This window comes from Pseudopipra pipra, chromosome 6 (assembly GCF_036250125.1).
Source record: "Pseudopipra pipra isolate bDixPip1 chromosome 6, bDixPip1.hap1, whole genome shotgun sequence".
Taxonomy (NCBI): domain Eukaryota; kingdom Metazoa; phylum Chordata; class Aves; order Passeriformes; family Pipridae; genus Pseudopipra; species Pseudopipra pipra.
The window spans coordinates 58,686,205-58,710,603 of NC_087554.1; the positions used below are offsets into that span (position 1 = coordinate 58,686,205).

A 24,399-nucleotide genomic window follows, 5' to 3' on the forward strand; every position below is an offset into this window, starting at 1 on the left:
TAATGAAGACCTACATAACGAAGGCACTATTTTTTTTTTTTTTTGTTTTTAAACAAGATCCACATCTCTGCACTGAGTCCCTGGAAGACTGGGGCCAGTCATATTCTTAATTTCAGTCCATCAGTGCTGTCTTTCCTCATGTAACTTCTTCATCCCTGTAAGCATTTCACTTTCCCTCCTGACTCTATACCTGCCCTACCTGCTGGACCACAGGTAACACAACTCATTATCTTCCTTGCCATCAGCAAGAGTTTATTGGGAGGGTTTGTTATCCATGTGTTAGGTAACAAACTCCCCTCAAAAATCCTAGGCTAACATTTTTCCACCTGCTTCACCAAGAGAGCTGCTGCTAGGCTGCCGTACGCTCTCTTCTCTCCAAAATGCTTCAGATTTCCATTCAAACAAGGAAAAAAAATCTTCTTATGGTGCTGTGATAACACAGTGGAGACCACAGACAGAAATTAAAAGCAAAATGAAATTTTAACTGACAGAGCAACAACCAACCACCTTAATATTGATGGAGAATGGAGAACTAACTATCTCCAGGCCAGTCCCTGAGGGATACCCTGGGACCAGAGTAAGCTAAAGGCTATGTGCCATCAGGGAGCCAGAACTGCAGTTCCCACACTTCCACCTTTCTGTGTTTCCAGGCTGCAGGGGATTTGGTCAAGCAACAGTTTCCCAAGAGGAACATGCCCCAAACAAACCTGCTGTGTCACCTCCTGTTTGACTTTCTGCAGGAAAGTGCAGGTGGTTTCAGGACAATCCAAAAGTAGCCCTGTATGTTAGTACAGGTTTTTCCTACCTGAAAAGTCCTGAAAGGTGTATATGTGATCAGCATCTGGGAAAATAAACACAGCACCACACACCACACCTTCTCAAAAGGATGCTGTCAAAATACTTAGTAATACATTTATTTTGTTAAAATAAACTATGTACAATAGACGATATTAATGTGCATTACAATATACAGTAATTACATGTTTAAAAGAGGATAAACAAAAGAGTACAGAATTATGTGCTGTAAATAGGAAACTAATACTGTTTACATGATTTTTAAACTATGCAGAACAAAATCGCTGGAAAACCGAATTTCCTTGGTTTGAAATTGTATTGCTTTGACGTGAATTCTGAAGATTTGGTTAATCTTTAAAAAGAAGACATATCACTCAAAAGTCAGACATAATGTTTTAGTGCTCATCCTTTGGTTTCACCAGCCCCAGATTCCAGCAGTATTGCACACAGCAACTTTCAAGAGAGAAAAATTCAGTTGCTCACATCAAGTAAATGACTCCTTTTCTCAGCTGGCTGAGATCTGACTGATGATGCATTAGGTCCTGATCTGTGCTGAGGTCATTACATCTGATTCACAAACTCAATTATAATAACTCGTTGCACTGTTACTTTTAAGCATTGCTTAGCGAACACTTTTGAGTATCACTATAAAGTAAACACAAAAAGGAGGGAAAGAAATTTCCTTGTCTTTGTGTTCTCAGGGGAGCAGAGAATCTCTGTGCAGTGAAATGCCTGTATTTGACAAGTGCATCAACATCATAACAGGTTAAACTGGATTCAGTTATCATTGCACTGCCTCTCCCTGCTCCTCTCTGCAGCCTTCCTTGAAGTCCTCCCAGTTCCAAGGTGCTGCTGAGCTCCAGGTATCCTGGTGTGACTCCACAGAGGCACCTCTGAGCCCTTTCACCAGGCTCAATCCATAATTTTTGGGGAAGCATGGACAACATGCTTTGCCTTGCTCTGTAGCATTTCCCACCTGGCAACCCGTGCTCACCACCTTAGGTCACTTCTGCTCATGAGTGAAGAAGACTTTGCCAATGTCTTTCGCCTCTCACATAACTTTGTGTTATTGCTTATTAATGAATTAATATTTGCAAGTTTGGGGAGAGTTTGGGCTCATTTACTCCATACTGACAAGGCAGTTCAGTGCCTGCCGGGTCTGTAATGCAGTTAAATAGAGCAGCTGCCTATTTTTGGGGTGAAGTATTGGGAGAGATGATGTGACAGTCATACTATGGGTATGTCTTACACCCAAAGTTCTTTGACAGGCATGAGACCAAATTTTCTATATGTTATCAATACAAATAGCTGTTGTGTTGGAAGATCTGGAAACTGTAGAGTGGTGACAACTGTTTACTCTGAGTTCATTAACCTCTGATCAAAGTCAAAATTCACCAGAGTTGATATCAGTGAGAGCTCAAACTGATCTTTGGCAAAATCAAATTGAATCTGGCATCCTGAATGGGATGAGATGAAATTAAGTGACAGCAAGGAGTGCAGTATCAAACTCAGCAAGGAAAACCATTTATCTTGAATATTACACTGTTAATGTAACTATTTTCATCTTCAGCCTAGTAGTGATAGGAACACAGAGTTTCAAATCCAGCCTCCAAAGATCAGATCAGCAAAGTCTCCAGATGCCCCATCTCCTTTCAGGAGTCCACAACCAGCAGCCAAAAGGTATAAAAGATTCTTGGACCTGGCTCAGTGTGTCCATGTGCTCAAAGCTTGGTTGGCCAAAATAAAAGGTTAGAAAAAGAGGCAATATAAAGACTCTCAAACGTTTTCCACATGAGCCATGTGTGGACCCCATTGAAATTTTCCATTGCTTTCATAAGAATTGAAATGAAGCCAAAATACGGCATCTTTGAAAATCCCACCCTAACATTATAGTTAGAGGCAGCCAAACCCTGCATTATGTTCTGCACAATCTGGAAGGGGGTGGGGATCAGGCTCAAAGTTTTTTTTGTTACAACATTTTCAAAGCTAGAGATTTTTAACTATTGACAGCAATTCACATGGTTTTTGCTTCTTGCTCTGTGATATATGAGTTTGTGAGATCATTTTCTTTCTACAATGAGCATCTGATTATTTTTGCTGTTCTGGTGGGGTTCCTGGAACTGCCCAGAAAAAATACATTCATGGTCCCATGTTTTTGCAAGCTTTAACTGAAACAAAGAAAAGAGAATTGGAAGTTTTGTTTTCATTCTAGTTATGGGCGTCCCCTTAACACCTTAAAATAAAATTCAAGTTTTAGGATCAAACTGACTAATTGTGACTCTGGTCCCTGATTTTGCAGCTCTCCTCCAAAGCAGAAGTGTAGATGTGATTCTGTTGCATTCGTGACTTCTAATTGGTGATTTTGTCCCAACTTTTTGATGCAAAAATACTCCTGTTCCTGTTTTGTTTTGATAGGTGAAGACAGCTGAGATCACAAGCCACTACCGAAAGCAGTGGGAGGCTTTTTCCTGCTTTCAGATGGTCTTTATTCATGAAGAGGAAAATAAACATTTATAGTGGAAATTTGTCTTCATTTTTTACATAGAGCTCAAATGTGTCTAGAAGTTATTTGACGTAGGTCTCTCCATGCTCACCTCCTGTCACAGCAGATGCTCCTCCAGTCCTATAGAGTTGTGAATCAAGAAAATGTTCTGTTATTTCCAGATTTGCTTTTTTTTATGTGGGATAAAACACATTACAAATTCTCCTCAGGGGAAAGGAAAATACATGGAGAAAGGCATGTGCAGCCAGATTCCTGCATTCTACCTGTTTGTTGAACAAATGGTCCCAGGGCCAACATGAGCATATGTTGATTGCTTTCCTGGAGAAGACAAATGTGCTTTTAAACAATCCTGGCTTGAGACAGAGTGATGCCACTGCAAACTATTTTTAATCCAGATGAAGTTCCAGTACGGTGAATCAAGAGGTATTTGCTGTGCCACTTGGGGAAAAATGGTACAGAAAAAGTCATGGGCTGTAAGCAAGATATAAAAGCAGATGGGCATCTTAAATATCTGAATTAAAGGGAGAAATAGACTGCCTAGGGAAGTAGTGGAGTAACCATTCCTGAAGGCATTCAAAAGACATATAGATGTGGCACTTAGGGATGTGGCTTAGTGCTGGGCTTGGCAGTGCTGGATTGATGGCTGGACTTGATGATCTTAGAGGTCTTTTCCAATCAAAATTATTCTGTGATTTTTGTGAGGACAGGGCAGCTTGCACAGTGAAAATGCACCTGCTGGACAGATACCATTGGTGTGACCAACCACTGTGTCACTGCTGTATGTGAGGCTGGGTGCAACAGAGGTGTATATGAGGGGAGGCAGCGACAGAAATTGCTTGCAAGGACTTCTGCAACGTTTTTCTAAGCTCCTGTAAAGGGTTCTCAGTTTGCATCTCTGGAGTCTTGGGACAATATCTTGGATGGGATCTCAACAGCTTGCCGTCGATGGGAAGTGAAGCCCATGCATCCTTGTCACTGCATCCAGACAGTCACCTGTAGAGAAATGTTTGTTCCCTGTTGTTCTCTGTTTGCTACAGTGGTTTTCCCACCCTTGGTGTGGCTTTCAGCCTCTTGATGAGAGTTGTAATGCAGTGACTGTTTATGGGGGAGTCCCGCTTGGTTTGTGTGGTAGCACGGCCAAGGCTTTTCTCCTTTCCCAACTAATTTCTTGGTTCTCCTTTCCCAACCCATTTCTTGGTTCTTCTCCACCACTCTTCCTTAGAGATGGCAGATACCCCACAGATCATGGTGCTTAGCATGACAGACCAAGTGACTTGTAGAGTGTGCAGGGAATGGAAAACCATGGCTTTTTGTGGAACACAGGCCACCAATACTAGAGCAGCTGGAAGAGATTTTGTTGTAGGTTAACTACAGGGCAGGTCACAATGGCCATATTCAGCCTCCCTCCTTTATATGAGCAGTGTCAGTGGGATTGAATGAGAAATGAGGAAGTTGGAGACAGTTCCTTGTGAAGTAAGATTCTCTTCTGCAGGAGGAAGACTGCCAAAATCTGTCTCTTTAATAAAAGTATTTGGAATAATGTTATTTCATGTCAAGATGCAGCAGTATATTTAATTCTGTGTTTATTGTGAATTGAAACAGTGCTTTGAAAGACAAAAAAGGTGAGAAATATCAATGTCAGCTGCTGAAATGATTGTTTTGATTGTCATTCTGGACTTGGAGTGAATTCTGTAGTTTCCACCAGCAAGAAGAATAATTTTATCGGGACCAGTGCATGTGGATATCGAGGGAAAGACTCACATCCTGCCTCATGCAAGGCAATGAGAGGCAAGAGCTTGTAGTTGGTTGTTCTCTCTAAGCTATACATTACTGTAACAGTAGTTATTTATATTAGAGAGAAGGCCTGGGACCATATGGCACATAGGAGAACCAGGGTGAGCTCATCTTGAGAACTGCTCACCACCACTCCTGGATGATGTAAGTACATGGGATGTATATCCTGTTGAACAAACAAGGATGGACCTACGTAGGGTTGGAGCATTGTTTCTGTATTCTCCCCAGGTTTTCTGAGCTCTGGGAGGCACAGGACAAACTGTGGAAGTCTTTGTGGGACCTCCTTCAAGTCATGCTGGAAGTGGCAGGATTGTCCCAGTTCCACCAGCCTGGTGTTTTTGCAGGGCTCTGGAGGGCAGAGGCATCTGTGGGTTGTTTAATGATGATATATGATATAAGGTTTTGTGTGAGATATCTCTCAAATACGTAATACCTCTAATATCTCCTTGCAGGAGTTTGCATGAAAATACTTTAGGAACTCTGTTTGGAACTGGAACTTCAGGTTAAGAACTCCTGGTAGAACATTATGGTTTCAGAAGAGGCTAAAGGAGATGGGTTTTACAGGATCTAGCAGGTTTCCTGTAAGTTGTGAGTGCTTTTGAAATGACAGGAGACTATTAGCAAAGGCAGGTCTGTCAAGAAAGGTTTTGACATCAGCTGCAATAAGAGGATGTTGTCGAATAGGTTCCAGGGATGGTTTATAACCTTTATGACTCTCCTTAACTGTGTTCCTTTGAAGGTGAAATTGGGATCTGATTTCTAGCTCATCTTACAGTGAGAAAACCCATCTGCTTCCACCTGGCAATCCTGTATTGATTTTCTTTCCTTGTTACTAATGGCGCTTGAAAATAACTTCGAGTTTATATCTGTGGCCTTATGCCTGTGCTTGCACTGTGTCTGGTGTTGTGATATTTCTGAAAATAAGCTTTGCTGCCTGTTCACACACCATCTGTTGGCTTTTAGAGAAGGTATTAGGTATGACTTGCCAGAGAGTCAATGAATCTCCTTACATCCTACAATCCCTTTCTAAAGCCTATTGACCTGTGGTAGCTCTGCAACCCCAAAATAATAGTGTAACAGGGCAGATCCTTAAGTAAGTGCCACATTCCATGGACAAGTGTGTGTACGTAACCTAAGACAGCAATAACGTTTATGGGACCTGCATTAACCATGGCTATTTTTAAAACATTTATTTTTGTTGGAAGAAAAATTAAAAATAAATGGAGTGCAGAGGCCTTTTCTCAGCGGACTGTGATCACTCTCCCTCCCTTGCAGCTCCCAGATGTCAAATTTTGGTCAAGATCAGCTTGAAAAACTTGAAATTTTAGTGCCTCACAAACTTGATATGCTCCATTTTTTAAGTGCAAATAAACCCCTGGTTAGCCTTAACATTTTTGTATGCATATTAACACTTTTCTATCTACTTTCTCCATGCAATGATGTGTTCAGGGTGCTGTAGATTAACACATTAGGACAGTAGCATTTTAGCTTCTACATCACCATATATTTTGTAGTTAGCTTTCCTCAAATCCCATTTGATTTTTGATTCTATTCTCAATCCTATGCCATCCAATTAGTATTAATAACTATCCCTGGTACTTAGTGGCACACAGAAGTACCCTTTGATTATTTGTGGCTTTCCCTAATGCATGCTGACATGTTATATTGTGCTTTTGCAGTGTGCTCATTATGTTATGATGAGATCAGCTGTCACTCTAGATTTCTATTTCCTCTGCATTTTGTGAAGCTCTAAGAATACCTGGCAGCTCCAACCTGAGTGCTTGCATTGTGCTCCAGCTAAACCAGATTTCACTTACTTCAACCAGACACTTGTACATGGACTCTACAGCAACCTACATGAGCTAAAACAATTTCCCTAATTTATTTCCACTGAAGTAAATGGCAACACAGTGAAGATATATTTTTTTCTCTGAAATGTGTTGAAAGCTTTTTTTTTGGTTTCAGTGGATTTCTAGTCATGTTGTAAGCCAACAACCATTACCTAAATATTAATTTCTTTAATCCACTCCTAGTTCTCCTCATACTCTCCTAATATCTCTTTACACGTTACAGTTCAGCTGATTGCCAGTGTCCTGGTGGGGTGAACACTCACTGCTCTGCCTGGGGATGGCAACAAACTCTGTGGCACAGCACAGATCCCTGCACTGGGCTTTGGCACTGTCCTTCCTCTGAGCTGGGCTTTAGCAGCTAGGCCATCTGAAGTAAATGTTTGGGAACAAACATAAAAGCAAACATAAAATATGCACAAAAAAAAAGCCAGCAGTGAGGACAATTTTCTTTTGTCTGCCTTTGGTTTAGCACAGCTGTGCTTTCATCCATGTTTGTGTGCAGTGGGAAAGGGATGGTGAGTGGAAGCCATCAGGTAACAGCAACAAGGCATTTACCTTGAGTGTGATTGCTTTTGTCAGAGAGAACTGCTGATTTATAACTAGAAATGTGTCAGAGCTTGTTTCTGTAGGTGTCCAGGGTAAATTGGGGGTGGAACTAAATGATCTTTAAGGTCACTTCCATTGCAAACTGTTTCATGATTCTATGAAATGGAATTTGTGCTAAAGGAGGAGCTTGGATCCATAAGCCTCGATGACAGCAGGACTGGGCACTGCATCAGACTTGGCCCCTTCCCTGTGCTGAGGGTGCAGTTCCTGTTGTCCTGCTGAAGTCACTCATTACTCCAAGCAACACCAAGTCTGTAGTTCACCAGCTTTTCTGGTGACATGTGTGTACTCAGCTGCTGTGCTTCCAGAGACGAGAGGGTTGGCAGTCCTACAGGACAGGGTGTGTGGGGGCACAGGGTACGTGACCCCAGGCTGGGAGGGTGCACTACTGGTACTTTCTCACTCCAGGCACTTCTGGAAATGCTGGCTACTGCTTTTGCAAGGAGTTACATCAGACACCTTCAAATCTGTATGTGCTGGTACTGTGGTTTCCTGTTTGGGGAATGAAATCCATAACAAGACAGTCTCATGGCACTGCCCAGGTACCCGAAGGCAGCTGCAAATAACAAGATAGGCTTTGAGTTCACCTCTGAGTGCCTGTGTTGCTGTGATGTGCAAAACTACAGGATCTCTGGAGAGGTTTTAGCAAAAAGGCAAAGGGAGTTCTCCAGCAGCAAAGGGAGTTCACAGGCATCTTCCCTTCTCTTTTGGGCTGGACTTCCCATCTCCATGCTGCTGGCTGTCATTTGCCACTCATGGGAAAGTTCACTCCTGAGGACTGCAAGTCATGCTGCAAATAAAGCATCACTCTCCTTGAAGATGGAAAAATGGGAAGAAAGAAGCAATCAAAGGGAGGAGGGAAACTACAATAAGTCAACGTTTGCAATCACTTTGATGAGGTTTTTTACAGAAATGCTCCACAAAAAAAGATAGTCATAAGGCAACTGGATCACCTTAAAGCACTTAAAGTCAGTATGACCTTTGGCTTTTTGGTTATTGCTATTTTTGGCTGTTGGGTGAGATGTAGAAATCCAGCTGATCTATAAGGTAAATTCTCAGTTGCCATGGCAATGTGTCTCGTTCATGTTCTCAGCTGGAAGGGAGATTGTTCCATGCTGCTATTCCAGGTCTAGGGCAACGTTCTTTGGTGGCAGAATTTCTTTGTTTCAGTTCATTAATGCTACAACTCTGTTCTTCCTTTCCCAGCTTATGGAAACATGGCTCAGCCTGAACGTTCTCCTGTAAAAATACAGTTATTTGCATTTTTTTTTGTTATAAGAACATTCCTTAAGTCTGGAGGTAAATGTTGGTCCATTTTGGTAGCTTGTGTGCAGCAACATCCTGATGCTGTGAAGTTTCACCATTAAGTGAAAATAAACTGGAATCACTCCACCTTTGCTTCCATGTGGTTTGAACAAACTAAAGTATCTCTTGAACTAGATAGCAAGTCTTATAAAAGAAAAGTAATTTTAAAGTACATCCTACCTATGGTGTATATCTTACATATTAGACTTCTACAGATCTCCACGTGCTTTCAGTCAATTTAGATTTAATTCCTAAGTACTGCAAATTCCTAATTTTGATCAATTCTTACTTAAGGCCACAAATGGAGTTTCTCCTGTTTCTTTCACAGCCTTTAATTCTTTGTTTAGCCACATGCCACCTTCACCTTATTCCTAAGGTGAAGACCCAGGCAGGAGCAAGCATCCTGGTTTCTGTTGGCTCGGTTCAGTCTGTAGTAGTGGGAACAGGCTACGTACAGCTCTGGAGGGTTAGGAAAGCACAGAGACATGAGTTGGCCTAGTGTGATACAGCTTGGAGGTTTCACAGAATGGAGGGTTCCTGTATTTGGGTAAGAAGGACCCTTTTCTGGTCATGTTCCCCATTTCAGTTGCATGTGACCTTCATTGCCTTTCTAACCTGCTTGGTTTCATTGAACTCAGCTCGCTTCTCTTTCCCAGCGACTTCACACGAGGGTGCAGCATCTGTGGCACTTTGCACAGCGCTTCTTCTTCTTCTTGGGGTGGAAAATGGTCATGATTGCCTCGTCAAAGACAGTCTTAAGGCCTTTCTGTGTGAGGGCTGAGCACTCCAGATAGCACTGTGCTCCAATCTGAAAGAGAAGAGGAAAAAGTGGAGTACCCACTGCTGGGAAAGACAAAGTGACTGTTCCAGCATCTTTCTATGCACACATGTGTCCTGTCTCAGAGAGAAGCCAAGACCTTTAGAAAGGGGGTCAGGCCATTGTCTGTTTTATATCTGGCTGCCTGTGAGATGAAGGGACAAGGCAGGTGGTCATCCTGAGCAAGGGAGCAGGAATAAGCATCAACAAAAGTCTCTCGCCACAGCGCATAATGGGGAGCAGGAATTCCCTGCACAGCTCTCCAGAGGGAGTTGGACCAGGAGCTTGGCCTCCTGCCTGTGCAGCTGGGGAAGGTTTCAAAGAGACACTTATTTCAAAGAGATGCTGAACCCCTTCATATACTTGGCTCTTCTCCCCTGACTTGTCACTCTTATGTCCTGCCTCCTCCTCCAATGCCAGGGAGCTGTTACCTGGTGAGGACTTCCAGCTGGTTTCTGGGAACAGGGAAGCATCATTTTAAGATGGGATTCTCCTGGGGATGCTGGCATGACACAAACACACACAGTGGCCTGGGAATGCAGCCTCAGCTTATTCAGCAACCTTGTGGCTTACTCATCTTGTTCTGCTGTTGGATGCTCTCGCTGGCCTTTGAGGGCCAGGGCCAACAACAGCAAGGGGACCATATAAGGTGGACAAGGCTGGGGTCCAGAATCCTGCATTCCAGGGCTTGGGGAGGGCTTTTATCCCTCTACATTCCTGGGGGAAAGGTGCAATATCACAGAAACCTTGGGAATACCTTCTCTGCTGCTTGAGGTGCAAAGGATAAGTGAGAATCAAGTTGCCTGTGCTTTTGTAAGGGATAGGGATGAGTTTGACGTGAGGTGGCTGCAGAGAGGGGTTTGCCATATGCAGCCCCTGGCAGAACCCTGAACAGGAAACACTTGACTTAAGTAAAATAGGCAGTAAAATCTGTTTTGATGCCCATTTGCCACCTGCTGCCCTGTGTACCTTGATGCTTTGCTTTAGAGCTGGGTCACAACACCAAGCCTGACAGAATTCAAGAAATGTTTGGACAATTCTCTCAGGCACATGGTGTGATTTTTGGAGTTGTCCTGTGTATGGCCAGGAGCTGGACTCGATGGTCTTTTTGGGTCCCTTCCAGCTTAGGATGTTGTACAATTTTTTGATTCAGCTGGGTATGGCAGCAGAAGTGCAGGCTCAGGGGTTGCAATGAGTGCCTGGGTCCAGCCTGCTTGAACAGAGGCTTTAATCTCTGTCTAGGACCACCAACACGCCCTGGAGAAGTTCACCTTGAATAAAACAAACCCAGTGGAAAAGTGTGATCAGTGGATTTCATGGGACCTCAGGAAAAGCTCTTACCTCCTTTGCTAACTTCACCCCGTGCTCGTAGGTGAGTGGTTTCTCCTTCATGTAAAGCAGCCGTGCCAAAGTTTTGGGATCATCCCGGAGATCAATCTAGTAGAAAATACACAAACTCTGTGCTGTAATTCTTAAGGCAGATATTCATAGCTTTACAGACCCAGATAAAGGCATCTGTCCTCTCCCAGTGCATCTTGGAAAGTGTTGGGAGAAGCCTGAGCCCTACTGGCAGAGGAGGCTGCTGCAACCCTGCACTGCATCACCAAAAACCACCCTGACAGGCCAGACAGACACAGCTCAGTCTGACTGACTTGAAACAAAATCCTTTTTTTCCATGGAAAACATCAAAGTGAAGTATTCTGGCATTTCAAACCCATCCATTTTCAGAGTGTGTGATCCAAAGGGTAATACTTTTATTTTTAAATGGGTGTTTCAGATTATTATTCCAGTTTAGAAAACAAAGCCAGTGTTTGAATGAATGACCTTTCCTATGGCATGAAGATTTTGGTTTTGACCAGAATTTGATCTGTTTCTCTAACTTGGCTTAGGTTACTCTCCAGTGTTCTGGCATTTTCCAGAGAGTTGTATCCCTGCTCTCATGTTCTCTAGTCGCTCTGTGTCTTGGAAGCAAACCCATATTTAAGGGATTTTTATTTGATTGATAAATTTATAGATTTTAAGACCAAAATAAAGTGGTTTGATCATTCAGTCTAACAATCATTATAACACAAGCAGGATGGTGGTTCACTAGTTGCAATGTTGATGTAAAAGCATGAAGGGAGGCTACTTCCTTCCCATGTCTCTAAGTCATTTGGTTAATTATTCCCATTCTTAAAATTTGGTTTGAAGTTTAGCTTCTGCTTTTAACCACAGACTTTGATGTTTTTTTCCCCTCACTGAAGGCCTGTATGAAATCTTTTCTCCCTATAGGTATTTATGCCTTGTTGCTACATTAATATACATTTGAATAAAAAGATGAAATGAGTTCTGCCCGTCCAGACATCTGCATGTTGGTTTCCATTCCCAGTCCCTGAGTTTTCCTCCAATGGGAAAATCTGGCTACATTTCACATAAGACATTCACAATAGGAGACCTTTTCACAGAGCTCAGCCTCCTGCCACCCCTGGGTGGAGTAGGATCACCCTCTCCCTGAAGCCTCCCACAGTGCTCAGGAGAAGAATTACCTGTGTTCCTATGAGGACATAAGGCACGTTGGGCATGCAGACTTTCAACTCAGGCACCCACTCCTCCTGGACGTTGTGGTAGGAGGCAGGATTCACCACTGAGAAGCAGATCAAGAACACGTCTGTGTTGGGGTAGGACAGGGGTCTCAGCTGGTTGTAGTCCTCCTGCCAGAGGAGAACAGCAAGAGTGTTATGAGGTGGGGATGACAGCAGATGGGGGCATTGTGTTGGCTCCACGTTGGCACTTGATGAAGTGTTCAACAGTTCTAACCTTCAGGTAGCTGCTGGGGGGGGAACCACCCTTTGTGAGATAGGGGAGCTGATTTGTCAACATCTTTATCCAAAAGAGCTGAAAGTTGCCCCCTTCCTGGAAGTGTTTAAGGCCAGGTTGGACAGGGCTGTGATAACCTAGTCTAGGGAAAGGTGTCCACCTCCACGGCAGGGAGGTTGGATTTAGATAATCCTGGAGGTCTCTTCCAACTAAATCATTCTTCGATTCTGTGAACACGTTTTGTTTGGGTGTGTATTATCCATGGAGATGATGGTGCAGAGGCTAAATGTTAAATGTTAGTGCATTTGGTACCATCACAGTCCGCTGCACCAATGTGTCAGTCAGCAGAAGACAATTGAAAGCAGATCAAATCCAGCCTGTAGTGCCTGGGTACATCACTGTGGGAGATTTAGTGTTTCCATGGGCCATGGACAGGAGAAGGAGAGATGTTTTCTCTATGGGCTAGTAGCAGAGAGGGTAAATTTTCAAACAGCTCAAAGCACAGCTGTGTTGTGTCATGAGCTGGCTTTGACAGCTGAGTTTCAAGGAGGAATTTAAGTCTGTTTTCAGGCTTGAGAAGTTGAGAGCAAGCATGTGAAAGGGGTAGTCTGACACTGAGAGCATATGTAGCTGTGTCTGGTGGGTACTGTTCAATGAAACCTGCTAGAAAGTTTGAGTGCAATGAAACAGATGCTTTTTGAAGGGGATACATCTGTTTTGAAGGCCTTTTTGGGAGGTCCAGGTTCGAGAAAGGGGAAAAGAACACAAAGTTGGAGTGTGGGAAACAATAATACATGCTGCTGTCAAGCCTGACTGAGATCTAGATCTGCAGTTTATAGTTTCTGCATTCTGGGCAAGTCTCAAATCTCTGCAGTCTGGTCGCTTTTGTTTTTAACTGTATGAAAACTCAACGGCTGCAGATTTGTTTTGCAGCTACTAAATAGTTAATAAAGGAAATAAAGCTAATAAAAGGGTGAAAAAAAGACACCCAGGTGCTGTTGCCTAGAATTGAGAACTTTTATTCTAGGTAGGAAAAAAACCACATTAGGGGCAGGAGCAATACAAGCTGCTCTCTGTCCTGCAGGAGAAGGTGATGCAGGGCTATATCAGTGTGTGCCCAGATGAGATGGTGTTTTAGTTCAGCCTTAATTCTGCCTTGCTGTGGATGAGTCAACAAATGAGAGGGTTTAATCCTGAGTTGAGACTGGAAAATCTTCTTTCTGAAGTATTTTGTTCACTGACTATACAGTCATAAGTTGACCCATATTAGTTCTGAATGGAAACTAGTTTCCAAAATATACTCATGAATTATGTAAAAAGAGTCTTCTCCAACTGCTTCTAAAAAAACCATCCAAAACCTTATTTTTTTATTCTGAAAGGAAGTATGAGGCCAAATGTAGCTCTGTCTCATTAAGAAATTTAAAGAAGCATCCTAAAACACAAACAAAATATTTTGTTTTGTTAAACTGAATCTTCATTGTCCCAAGCCCACTTTGACAGGAAGAGTAAATTCCCAGTTACTACCTCCAGCCCTCACAGACACAGTATTTGGGGTAAAGCCAGAGTATTTTTCAGCTGACCTATGTCTGTCTTTCCAGTGGCATAGAAAGTGTTGATCTGAAGAAGGTTTTACAAGAAAAGAGGAGGTGTTTCTGGATATATCACCTCCAAAGAAAGTGGATTCTCCATGTTCAGAGTATAGTAAGAAAAAACCCTCAGAGATGTTTGTGGGAATATCAGTGCTGCAGTTCATGAAGAAGTAAGGTTGGTGAAAGGAGATGTGTATGAGGCTCTGGAGATGTCACCCAGCTCCCAGCAGAGGAGTTAATAGAAGCAAAGTGATGGGATGGGATCAACAGAGCAATTGCATCACAGAGATGAACAGGTTTTATGTAAATATTGTGTGTTAGGAAGGCCTGGCCTGATTAGGGAAAGTTACTTTAATCCAGAAGATCCAACCTGAGATTAAGTATGTTTGTGGCTCAGCCAACACAGACTGATACCGGCAAAAGCCTTTTCTGTATTTTCTGTTTAATTGCTGCAAATCAGGCTCCTGAACCAGCCACACGATGGCAGCAAGCCCTCAAGAAATCCTCATTTAGGATTTTTTTGGAAAGAAATTGGCTAAATATAGACAGTTTCAATATTCCAGACGTGCATATTTAGATGGGATGGAACTTACTGTACCATTAAAATTACAGATTAAAGCCATGAGTGCTCTGCCTGGCTGTGACAGCTACAGGAGCACACATTTAATTTTATTTTCCTTGTTCCTTTGGAGTCCCTAGAAAATCCTTTTTTAAGGAGGAGCATTCTTGATTTGAGCTATCAGCACAGAACATTATATAAACTGTAAGGAGGGACAGCCACAAGTCACGTAACAGAAGTCTTGTCTCCCACCAGGGCACATGGAAACACAGACACGTTAAAACACAAAGGCTGTGGATAAGAGTTGATCTGGGCTCCTGTGTCTGTGGGCTGACACCAGCTTCCAAACAACATCAGACAAGGACGTTGTCTGTCTCTGTACGTACCTGCTCTCCAGGAGAAGGCTATAACACCTTGGACTGTGGCACTACAGTGTCATTTCTCAGTCAGAGATGGTCGAAGTCAAGCAAATAAATAGCATAAAAAAGGGACTGGACATTTGTATGGGTAAGGGGCATATCCAGAGGTACTGCAGTGAGTGACAGTGTGTTTGGGAAGGCACGTGAGTCCTCACAGGCTTGGGCTGTGGCTGATCAATAATTTATTTTCCTCGCTCCTGCTTGCATTGTGCTGCCTGCTCTTCAGGGAGCACAAGGCTTCCCAGTTAACACCACTGGTTTGGCATGGAAATGTCAGTGCCACACCTGGCCTTGCTGAGTTACTGTCTGTGACTTTCCAGGGCTGAGATGCATTGACTAGTGTTGCTCCCTCCCCTCTTTTGCTGCCATCAGCTCAACAATGTTGGGGCCCCCCAAAAAACCCCCAAACTGGCTTTTTTAATGTTGCTGCCAAATACATTCCGTTAAAGCACTTTTGCACCTGAGTCCAGCCTGGGGCAAAAAGACCAGTTTTTTTCCTCCTAGGACTGTTTGTGCCAGGGATATAGAAAACCAGATACCCCAAATCTGGGGTCTCTGCCAGCTCTCCCTTCAGGCTGACAGAGGGTCCTGCTGCAGGAGTAAATTTTCCAATTGTTATTTCATTAGCATATGTTTTATAGCATCGTAATGTCAGGGGCTATTTCTGGCTATGACTTCACACTGATGCCTTTGGAAAGCCACACAACACAAGGAGAAGGAGGGAGGAAACAACCCAGATGATCTGTCGTTATAGCTGGAGCATGTGGGAAGCATCATCCTTCCAGCCTCCATGGAGACACAATCTAGTCATCAAGGAGTGATTCATGCTCTGAGTTTGGACTAGATGGCCACGTCCTCCAGACCAAGGTCTGGGAGGGAGATGAGCCTGACAAGTTAGAAATAGGGCTTAGAGGCAGGTGTTGATCCGGTCAGTTTGAAGCAGGAGATGGCAAAATGATGTGGAGGAATAGATGGAGGGGTGAGGTTTGTCAAAGAGACAGATTAATGTTCCTTCTGGCTCAGGAGGACAAACAAGAGGAGGTGTTGCTGAGAAAATTGGTGGCAGGTGGAACTGTCAGCCCTACAGAACAAGTTGAAATATTAAGGCACTGAGTGAAATCTGACTGAGCAGTGAATATAACTCCAGTCTCACTTGTGAAGTTCTGCAGGTCTGCTGGACTGTGACACATGCTCCAAGCTCTGTTTTTATGAGCACAGAAGATTGAACAGGCTTTGGACATGGAACAAGGACTTGGGTCATATTTTGGGACTGGCTTTTGGATCCTCTGTTTGTGCCATGTCAATAGAATGGATGAGTGGACTTTAAGGGCCACCAAGCTAACTATGAAATGAGTGTTGCTGCCTTCAGAAACATGATAGGAATAAAATTAAAGGAAGTGAAACCCAGAGCATCCAAACCTCAGTCCTGCTGAGTGCAGGCTTTCTGGAAGTGACAGTCAGTTCTGGTGTGGGTTTTTTGATCTCTCTGCATACTGCTGCAAAGTATATTCTGGAAGAAGTGGCCTTTTGCAGACAGGAGACTCTGGTTCTGTATTGTCTGTGCATTTCATAGCAGTCAGTCATGGCCAAAACCAGCACAGCCAAGAAGTGCTCCTCATGAAAGCAAAGCCCTGCATCCAGGGTTAGCGGAAACAAGAGAGAGTAAAGTTCCCAAATCTACTTTCTCTCCTGCTGGCTCCAGTGCCAGTTCTGACTGGAGGAGCTGGTGGATGCAGGTTATAACCTCCCCAGGGTGTGAAGGATCCGGAACCTGCTCCCTCCCCTCTCAGCAGGTGATTTTCTGCAAGGTTTCTGTGCAGATTGTGGCTCTTTCTTTATTTTGCCTGTCACTGGCACTTGGAGGTAGGAGAAGGAAATATCACCACAAAAATCTGTTGCTCCCTGAACCTTCTTCTGCCCTTCTACTGGCAGAGCAAAGCATGAGAATTACTTTTTCCTCCTCTCCAGGGGGTGGAATTATTCTGCAAACTTTGGGTGCAATCACACCATATCAGACCATGGACAGTAAAAGCATTCTATATGTAAGTAAACATGGGATACAGACTCCCCTGTAATGGACATCCTTGACCTCGGAGAAGGATAGTGGGATGGATGCCAATCTGGCTGGGTTACCACTTAAAAAGTCAATAGCTGGTGACTGATAGACTGGTGCTGTATTATATTAGTTTTCTGATCTTGGAACTGGGACTTCTCTGTGTCTTCAATGCCACCATGTGGTAAAGGTAAGAAAACACTGAGTATATGAAACATCATGTTTGTAGAAGAAGGTGGATATATGGGAAGCTGAACGGCCTCATTCAGAGGAAATTCAGTCTCAGGGATGAATGTATTTGTGTGTGTTTTATAGGTGAGCCAGAATGAAATGTAGAAAATGAGAAATGTAGAAAGGAATGTAGAAAACGAGAAGGTCAGCAGTTCAACCATTGCAGCTCACAAGTGGTTGTTAATATTTGTTAAAAAAAACCCCAAACCCACAAATATAATGAACAACAAATCCCAGTATATGGTAGTAACAAAAAAACAAATCAAAAGAAGAAGAAGAAAAAAAAAAACCCACAAAACAAGAGCACATGGGAAAGGAAAATGATAAATATTTTGCAGTAATTTACCTGCCCGGCAGTGTCATAGAGTCCCAGCAAGTGTTGTTGTCCTCCCACAGTCACTGTTACTGAAAGGAAGAAACAAGAGTTGTTGTTTATGCACAAGTCAATGGCCTCATTTTTATCTGCTTTAGTCCTAAAATGCCAATAGACCCTTGTACTAAACATAGTAGCACGTGTCTTACAATGGGCATCCTAAACCAAGCACATCTATTCAACCCAAATTGAAGGCAACCTAAATTCACAACAAAAGCAAATTCTTTATGCCAAGCTCTTATATCTGTAAAGGCAAGCAAGGGTGACGAGCTGCACACACGGCTGCCATCAGGGACAGGAAACATTTGCTTCTCTCTCTTCAGCCACCAGCTGACCACCACGGATTGAAAGCACAGAATTCCTGTCTCCCCACCACAGGCATTGGGGTAGGTTTGTCATGGATCACTGAGAGGGTTTTTTTATTACTTTATTTCTTCCAGGCTGTGAAATGATGGAGCATTCAGCAGTGGCTGATGTTTGGTGGGTCTCAGTGGAGGTGAAGCCTGTCCTGCCCTTCTTCAGGCAATCGCAGGCAAAATGGCAGTGCTTAGAACTTGGGGCTGTGGTGGATGCGTTGAAGGACAAGAAGGAAGAGAAGCATTAATATGTGCAGGGAAGTTGACCAGATTCTGTTACAAATGATGGAAAGCGTGGCTTAATTTATTGATCACATTTGGCACATTTACTCCTCTTGCAGAATTCACTTTGAACTTCATTTTGAGCCCATTGACACATTTTGAGCCCATTGACACTGACAAAAATGTTTTCTCATTATCTTTGGATGAACCCCATTATTAGCTGATCTCTTAACCAGTGTTATTTTGTATAAAGGACATGATTTGGGTTAAGGACATGATTTGGGTTAACGACGTTTAGTTAACCAGTTAATCTGTTTAAATCTTGCCTCTCAACTGGAAAGAAAGAAGGACAATCCAGTTCCATCCATTAGTCAACAGGAACTTTTAACATTCATCAGGAAGGTTGCTTAAAATAATGGTATTTTTGCAGCATATGGACTATCACATTTTATTTAAACCTGAGGGAAAAATGCTGGAATGAACACAGAGCTATGGCTGGGGTAGGGGGGCTGGGACTGATGCCCATCATCTGATCACAACTTGCAATTAATGAGGTCTGGGAATGAGTAATGGTTACTTTGGGCAAAGAGGAGGCTTGAAAACATCACACAGGCTCTGGCTGATTTTTTTTAGCGATAAAAGTTTTGCAGGAGAAAAGCACCTACCAATTTATGGAATTTAATAGCTCCTGCACTGGGGAACAATGTCCTGCTTGAAATCTCTTAGCCTCGAAGCCTCTGTCAGTGTGACTGGACAGGCTGATTATTCAGCAGCTTTACTTGCTTGCAAAGCAACACAGTGATTTTGCCAGCACATAAACAGAGCAAACCTGACATCCTGGAAGCACCAAAGGCTCAGTGAAGACCAGACTTGCTGATGAGAGCAGGATGGGCTGCACTCACCCGCTGCTGGGGTTGCCTTGTGATGTGCACTGAGAGAGGAGATGGGAAAGGGGCCGAGACCCCTCCTCCCTCTCTCCAGTTCAGGAGGCAGCATGTGCAGCTCCCAGGGGAACTCAGAATGGGGCTGGCTGTTAAGCATGGATGCCCAAGGGTGGAAGAGCCCAGGGAAGAGGTACCAGGGTGGGGAGATGGGTCTCAATGCAGACAGGAGATAATCCACATGCCCCATCCCCTTCCTTCAACCTGACTTGAATAAAGTAATTTGAACTAATCCTCCCTGCAGCCCTGGTTTTCAATTTCTTGTGGTGTGGGAAGTCCCAGAGTGTCCTAGTAGAGGTATGAACTGTGTATGTTTACTGACCACATGCTTGCTTTTCTTAGCTCCCCTCTCAGAAGCAGTGGGGGTTACAGGTGGTCCGGCACAGCTCACTGGAGGCAGTGGGAAATGTGCATTTTTTTCCCAGTTGCAACCTTGGCCGGCCTCCAATCTGCCCCTGTGCCAAGAAATGCAGGAACCAGACCCGTTCTGCTGGTTTTACTCTGCTCAAGGACCAGCTGTGGGAAGATGTAATGTGCCCTTCAACTGAAGGCAATTTTCCAGCTGCAACGCTCAGCTGGCCGAGGTGGTGTTTAGAATTATCCAGTTCAGCCTCTCCTGCTGGCTAACCCTGAGAACAGCCAAACTGAGCTGGGTCCTGCTTGCAAAGACCAGCTCTGCTCTTTAGTGTTTTAAAAACTTAAAAGTCGCACTTAAATTTACTCTGCTGTGAAACTTTGCTGGCCCGTTTCTTTCTTGGTGGCATCTGACTGACAGAGCTATGCTGGCAAAAAGCCCTGGTGCGGCTACAAACTGCTGCCTTGTTCCAGTAATTAATATGGTTTGGAGATAAGCTGTTTTGGTAGAGGACCAGTCTGTCTCTGCTGCCAGAAGGATATAACCCCTAAACTATTATCTGTGTTTTGTGGTCCATGAAGTCACGGTGGATATTTTGCAACAGGTCTGTGGAGCCACACACTGAGCAGTGATTGATAGTTTGTGCAGTTCAGTTTGGCTCTTGGTGACCTCTGGGAAATGCTGAGGGGAAGAAAGAGATAGGTAGTGTCCTCCCATTACTCTTCCCAAACACAAGGACTAAGAAATGCAAGGGCGTTTTGAAAAATACACCCTAAGTCTACCCAGCTTGCATATCACATTTTAATTCTCCTTATAGCCTCCTCTCCTGCCTCTTACAGGCCCTGCTGTGATTTCTGTGTGGTACCAGTCCTATATTTTTATTTTTTATCTTTTTTCTTTTTATCTCTTTCTTTTTCTCCTTTTTATTTTTTCATTGTTTTCTTTTCTTTTTTTCTCCTGCTTTTTCTTTGGCCCATCCACCTTTTATATTTTCTTTCTTCTTGTCGATTGTTCTGTCTCATCCTCAGAAGGTATTCTTCCTGTCCATATCACTTCTCTGAGTTTGCAGCTACCACCGCAGAAAAATTGTCTTGTTGGCTAAACTTCAGCAACAGGCAAACTGTTGTCTTTGGATCCCTGGCTGTGAATGCAGTGGGGACCACATGGCTCACGCTGGCAAATCAAATAATCCCTGGATCTTGAAACAGCGATGCCTAGATTAATGTATTGGTGCTGAAATTTCCACCACACTTTCAAGCAGGCAAAACAGATGTCAAAATAAATGGTTTTTGCCTGTGAAAACTTCATGGTATTTTTTTACGAAAAGTTTATCAGTCTGCCTCTGTCAGGCTGCTCAGAGTATCCACTTGGTAGGTCGTATTTACGAGCTGAGATTGCCCTGCTAGATTTGTAGGTCTTACTTTTGGCTTTATTCCAGTTTACTTTTACTTACCCTGTTAGTATCTTTTCCTGTTCTCTCAGTGACCAAGCCTATGGGAAGCCAATGCGGAATTCCTTTCCAGTCACTGGGGTAATGCAGGCTCCTTTACAGGCTCGTGAACTCGGCTTTATGAGCAGTCTTGGAGTAACAAGACAAATATGAACACTCCTTGCCATTTACTGTCTATATTGATATATTGATTAAGCACTGAAATGATCTGGCCTTTAACACTGAGTGCAGTGGGGACTGCAGTAAAATGAGGCTGAATTCTTGCACAGTCCTGGCTCTCATTTGGATCCAGTCTGGGTTGCATCAGATGATGCAACAGGGCAGATGTTCCCCTCCCTTCATTAGGTGGTGTTACCAAGTGCGGGATATGTCAAACACTGCTTTTAAAATGATAGTTAGATCATAATTTAGCTCAGTATTGCTTGCTACAGTTTGAGTAACTGTCTTGGGTCACCTCCAGGGCTTTGTTGCAGGTCTGTATGCCTGGGGGTTCTGCTAATGGGCTTCAACACAGAGCTTGAAGACCACAGCAGAAGGGCAAGGTGCTAGGTGGAGGTGTTGTGTGGGATGGATCCGGAGTGTGGACCATGAACTGGTCCGAGCTGGGAGCTCTCTTTTGAAATAAGTGGTCAGTTTGTGTTCCTGGGGACAATATGACAATTCTCATTGGTGTTCTTCATGCCCAGATTGCCCCAGATCCAGCTGTCTGTGGTCAATCTTTGCCAAACTCTTCTCTCATTGGGCTTTGTTTGCTCGTAGCAAAACCCTGGTGACTTTGTGGGTCGGAACTGTAGCCATGGAAGAGCCCTTCAGCCACACAACAGCAATGTTCATAGTCTGCACTGACAGAAATGGGAAACATAATGTCTGCTGCCCTCACAGATCTTATGTTTGACTGATAGTGCAAAACAACACATGGCACCAAACCAGGACGCAATTGTGGCACAGGAGAGTGGATGTGCACATCACAGGGAATTTTTCCATGCCAGTGAAGAATTGCTTGCAGAACCCAAAGACTGTGAAACCACTGACACAACAGCTAAGCAATGTTTAATAGGACACCACATGGGAAGAGTGATCTATTTATTCTAGTGCCTTCCTGCCAGCAAATTAAGGTCCAGATGCTTTGGAGAGAGATGCCAGAAGCCTGAGAGCAAGCAGAGATGGTAGCACCTGCCTGGATGGAAAGACTTCATCATGTTTTTGGGTAAATTAGTTTGCCTTAAGCCTCCAACTTTCACAAGGGCCATCTTCTGCCCTAGTCAGCAAGCTCTGAGTATTAGTTTTTACATTTGTCTGTTCACTATGATTATAAGCACCAGATGAATGTTACTTAACACAGACTAGTCACAGAATGACAAAATGGCTGAGTTGGAAGGATCACCTAGTTCCAACCTCCCTGCCATGGGCAGAGACACCTTTCACTAAATCAGGTTACTCAAAGCCTCATCCAGTCTGGCCTTGAACACTTCCAGGGATAGCCATAGTATGAGAACAATTGCAATTCTGGCTGACCTGCTGGCAGTAGAAATGCCCAATTCGGTTTCATTTACAGCTGGGAAAAGGTAAAATCAGAAAATGGACAAAAGAGCAATTTTTGGTCAGCTGCAGTGAAGTTTAGATGGAAGTTTTGTATTCCTACTGCTTTAAGTGCTGGGCAGACACTTGACCAAATTTTTCATTTCCAAAAAGAAAGTTCTTTGCATGTGTGTTGTGTGTTTTATAGATTTCCTTTCACTTCCAAAGGTGCTGGTGCATACAGACCTCACCAAAGAGCAGTACTTTTTCAAACTCTTGGCTTCAGCTTGTGCCCAGTCTCACAAAACTACTTCAAACCAAACTTCTTTGCTCCTCTATGTACTTGTCAGGTGAAGATCTGCATAAAACTTAACTGAATCTGATCAATGTATTAAATAAGGGTCAGATATTAAGGAGGAGGGGTAACAATGAGAAATAATACGAATAATATTTTTGCCTCTACAATACAAATGCGCACACATATGCAGACATGTACTTTATGTATAAAATACACAAATGTACATATGTTTCCAGTTTCTAGTTTAACAAAATTTTCAGCTATAGAATGAAATGTTTTGCTTTGACTTGGGGTACCCTAATCATGCCTGAAAGGGGAAGGATTCATATTCACAGAGGAACACAGACCTTATTGGAAAAAATAATGGGAAACCTGCTGCATATTCAGTGGCAGGGACGGGAACAACAGCGTCACCTCGGAGGACTAGAGCAGCTCCCAGGGAGGTAAGAAATGAATCTCCTTCTCCTCAGTCAGGGTACTAAATGAAGAAGCTGGTACACCTTCTTCCTTGTTAGCATACCCTAAATCTTCTGCAACACTAATCTATAAAATCAGAACATTTTCAGCAATGCCAGAACCATTCATTCTCAGTTTCCTCCATGTTCTTTACCAGATTTATTGTTGTTCATGTAAATAGAGTCCATCTGCAATTATGAGGAGTTTTTGTCCTTTTATAGGTGCTTTCCTCAGCAATGATTTGAGGTAAGAGTTGAGATTCTCAGAAATGGGCACCAGTCAATGATTTCCCAGGATGTTCCCAGCATGTTCCCCCATTCCCTCCTTCATGACAAACAAGATCTGATTACAGCCAAATTGATGTTCTACCTCAGCCTTACCCTGCAGCTTAGCAACATTCTTCTGAAAAGAAAATCAAACTGATGCTATTTTGCCCCGTAATTGGCCTAAATACTGCTCTTTAGATGTAAATTGTACTAAATGCTTTTAATTGCTCCTGTAATCATCTACCACTAGTCATACAGACCTCTGAGAGACAGAGTTTTCCAAAAGAAGGGCTCTGAGTAAACCTCTCCACTTTCTGTCACCTCATCAATGGAAGAGATCCATGCTCTGCTGAGCAAATACTTTTGCCCATCTGATATTTACAATATCTGAAAAACATTTCCAGTCTGTTCTCAGTGGTGGGAGCACAGAGAGGCCTCCAGGGCTGGGATTCAGCCGATTTCATTCCGTGAAGCTTTTGGTCTTAATGAGGTGGTGAGGAATTTGCTGCTTTGTCTTTAGGCCACAGATATTTAATGATTTTAAAGCCAGATAGAATTCACAGCATCATTTATTCTGCTCTAAATAGCTTATCTAGTGTCTTCCTACAAGGCATATTTTCTTATTCTTGTATCATTCTTGTAGCTTTTTTCCAAATTCTTTGTCAGGCAGTTGCTGTGACCAGACAGTGGGGTCTAGCAATGGTTTCATTAGTGATCTAGCCAGAGGTAACATGACTTTCCTATTCCTACCTGTCATCCCTCAATGGCTGATCTAAAGCTCTCATTGGTCGGTTATTCCCATTATTTAATGAGCCTTGCAGTACTTTATTTCTGTCTTAAGGCTAAA

General features: G+C 43.3%; 1 protein-coding gene across 1 annotated transcript in view; it reads right to left on the reverse strand.

Moving 5' to 3' along the window:
- Positions 1–885: 885 nt before the first annotated feature.
- The window catches only part of RHOJ (ras homolog family member J), a 62,113-nt gene continuing 38,599 nt past the window's right edge, over positions 886–24,399 (reverse strand). The window contains exons 2-5 of the mRNA XM_064659420.1: positions 17,664–17,722; positions 12,196–12,360; positions 11,012–11,107; positions 886–9,661 (exon numbers count right to left, since the gene is read on the reverse strand). Of these exons, the coding sequence (XP_064515490.1) occupies positions 9,515–9,661; positions 11,012–11,107; positions 12,196–12,360; positions 17,664–17,722 (467 nt within the window). The 3' untranslated portion in view covers positions 886–9,514. The remainder of the gene's footprint in view (positions 9,662–11,011; positions 11,108–12,195; positions 12,361–17,663; positions 17,723–24,399) is intronic.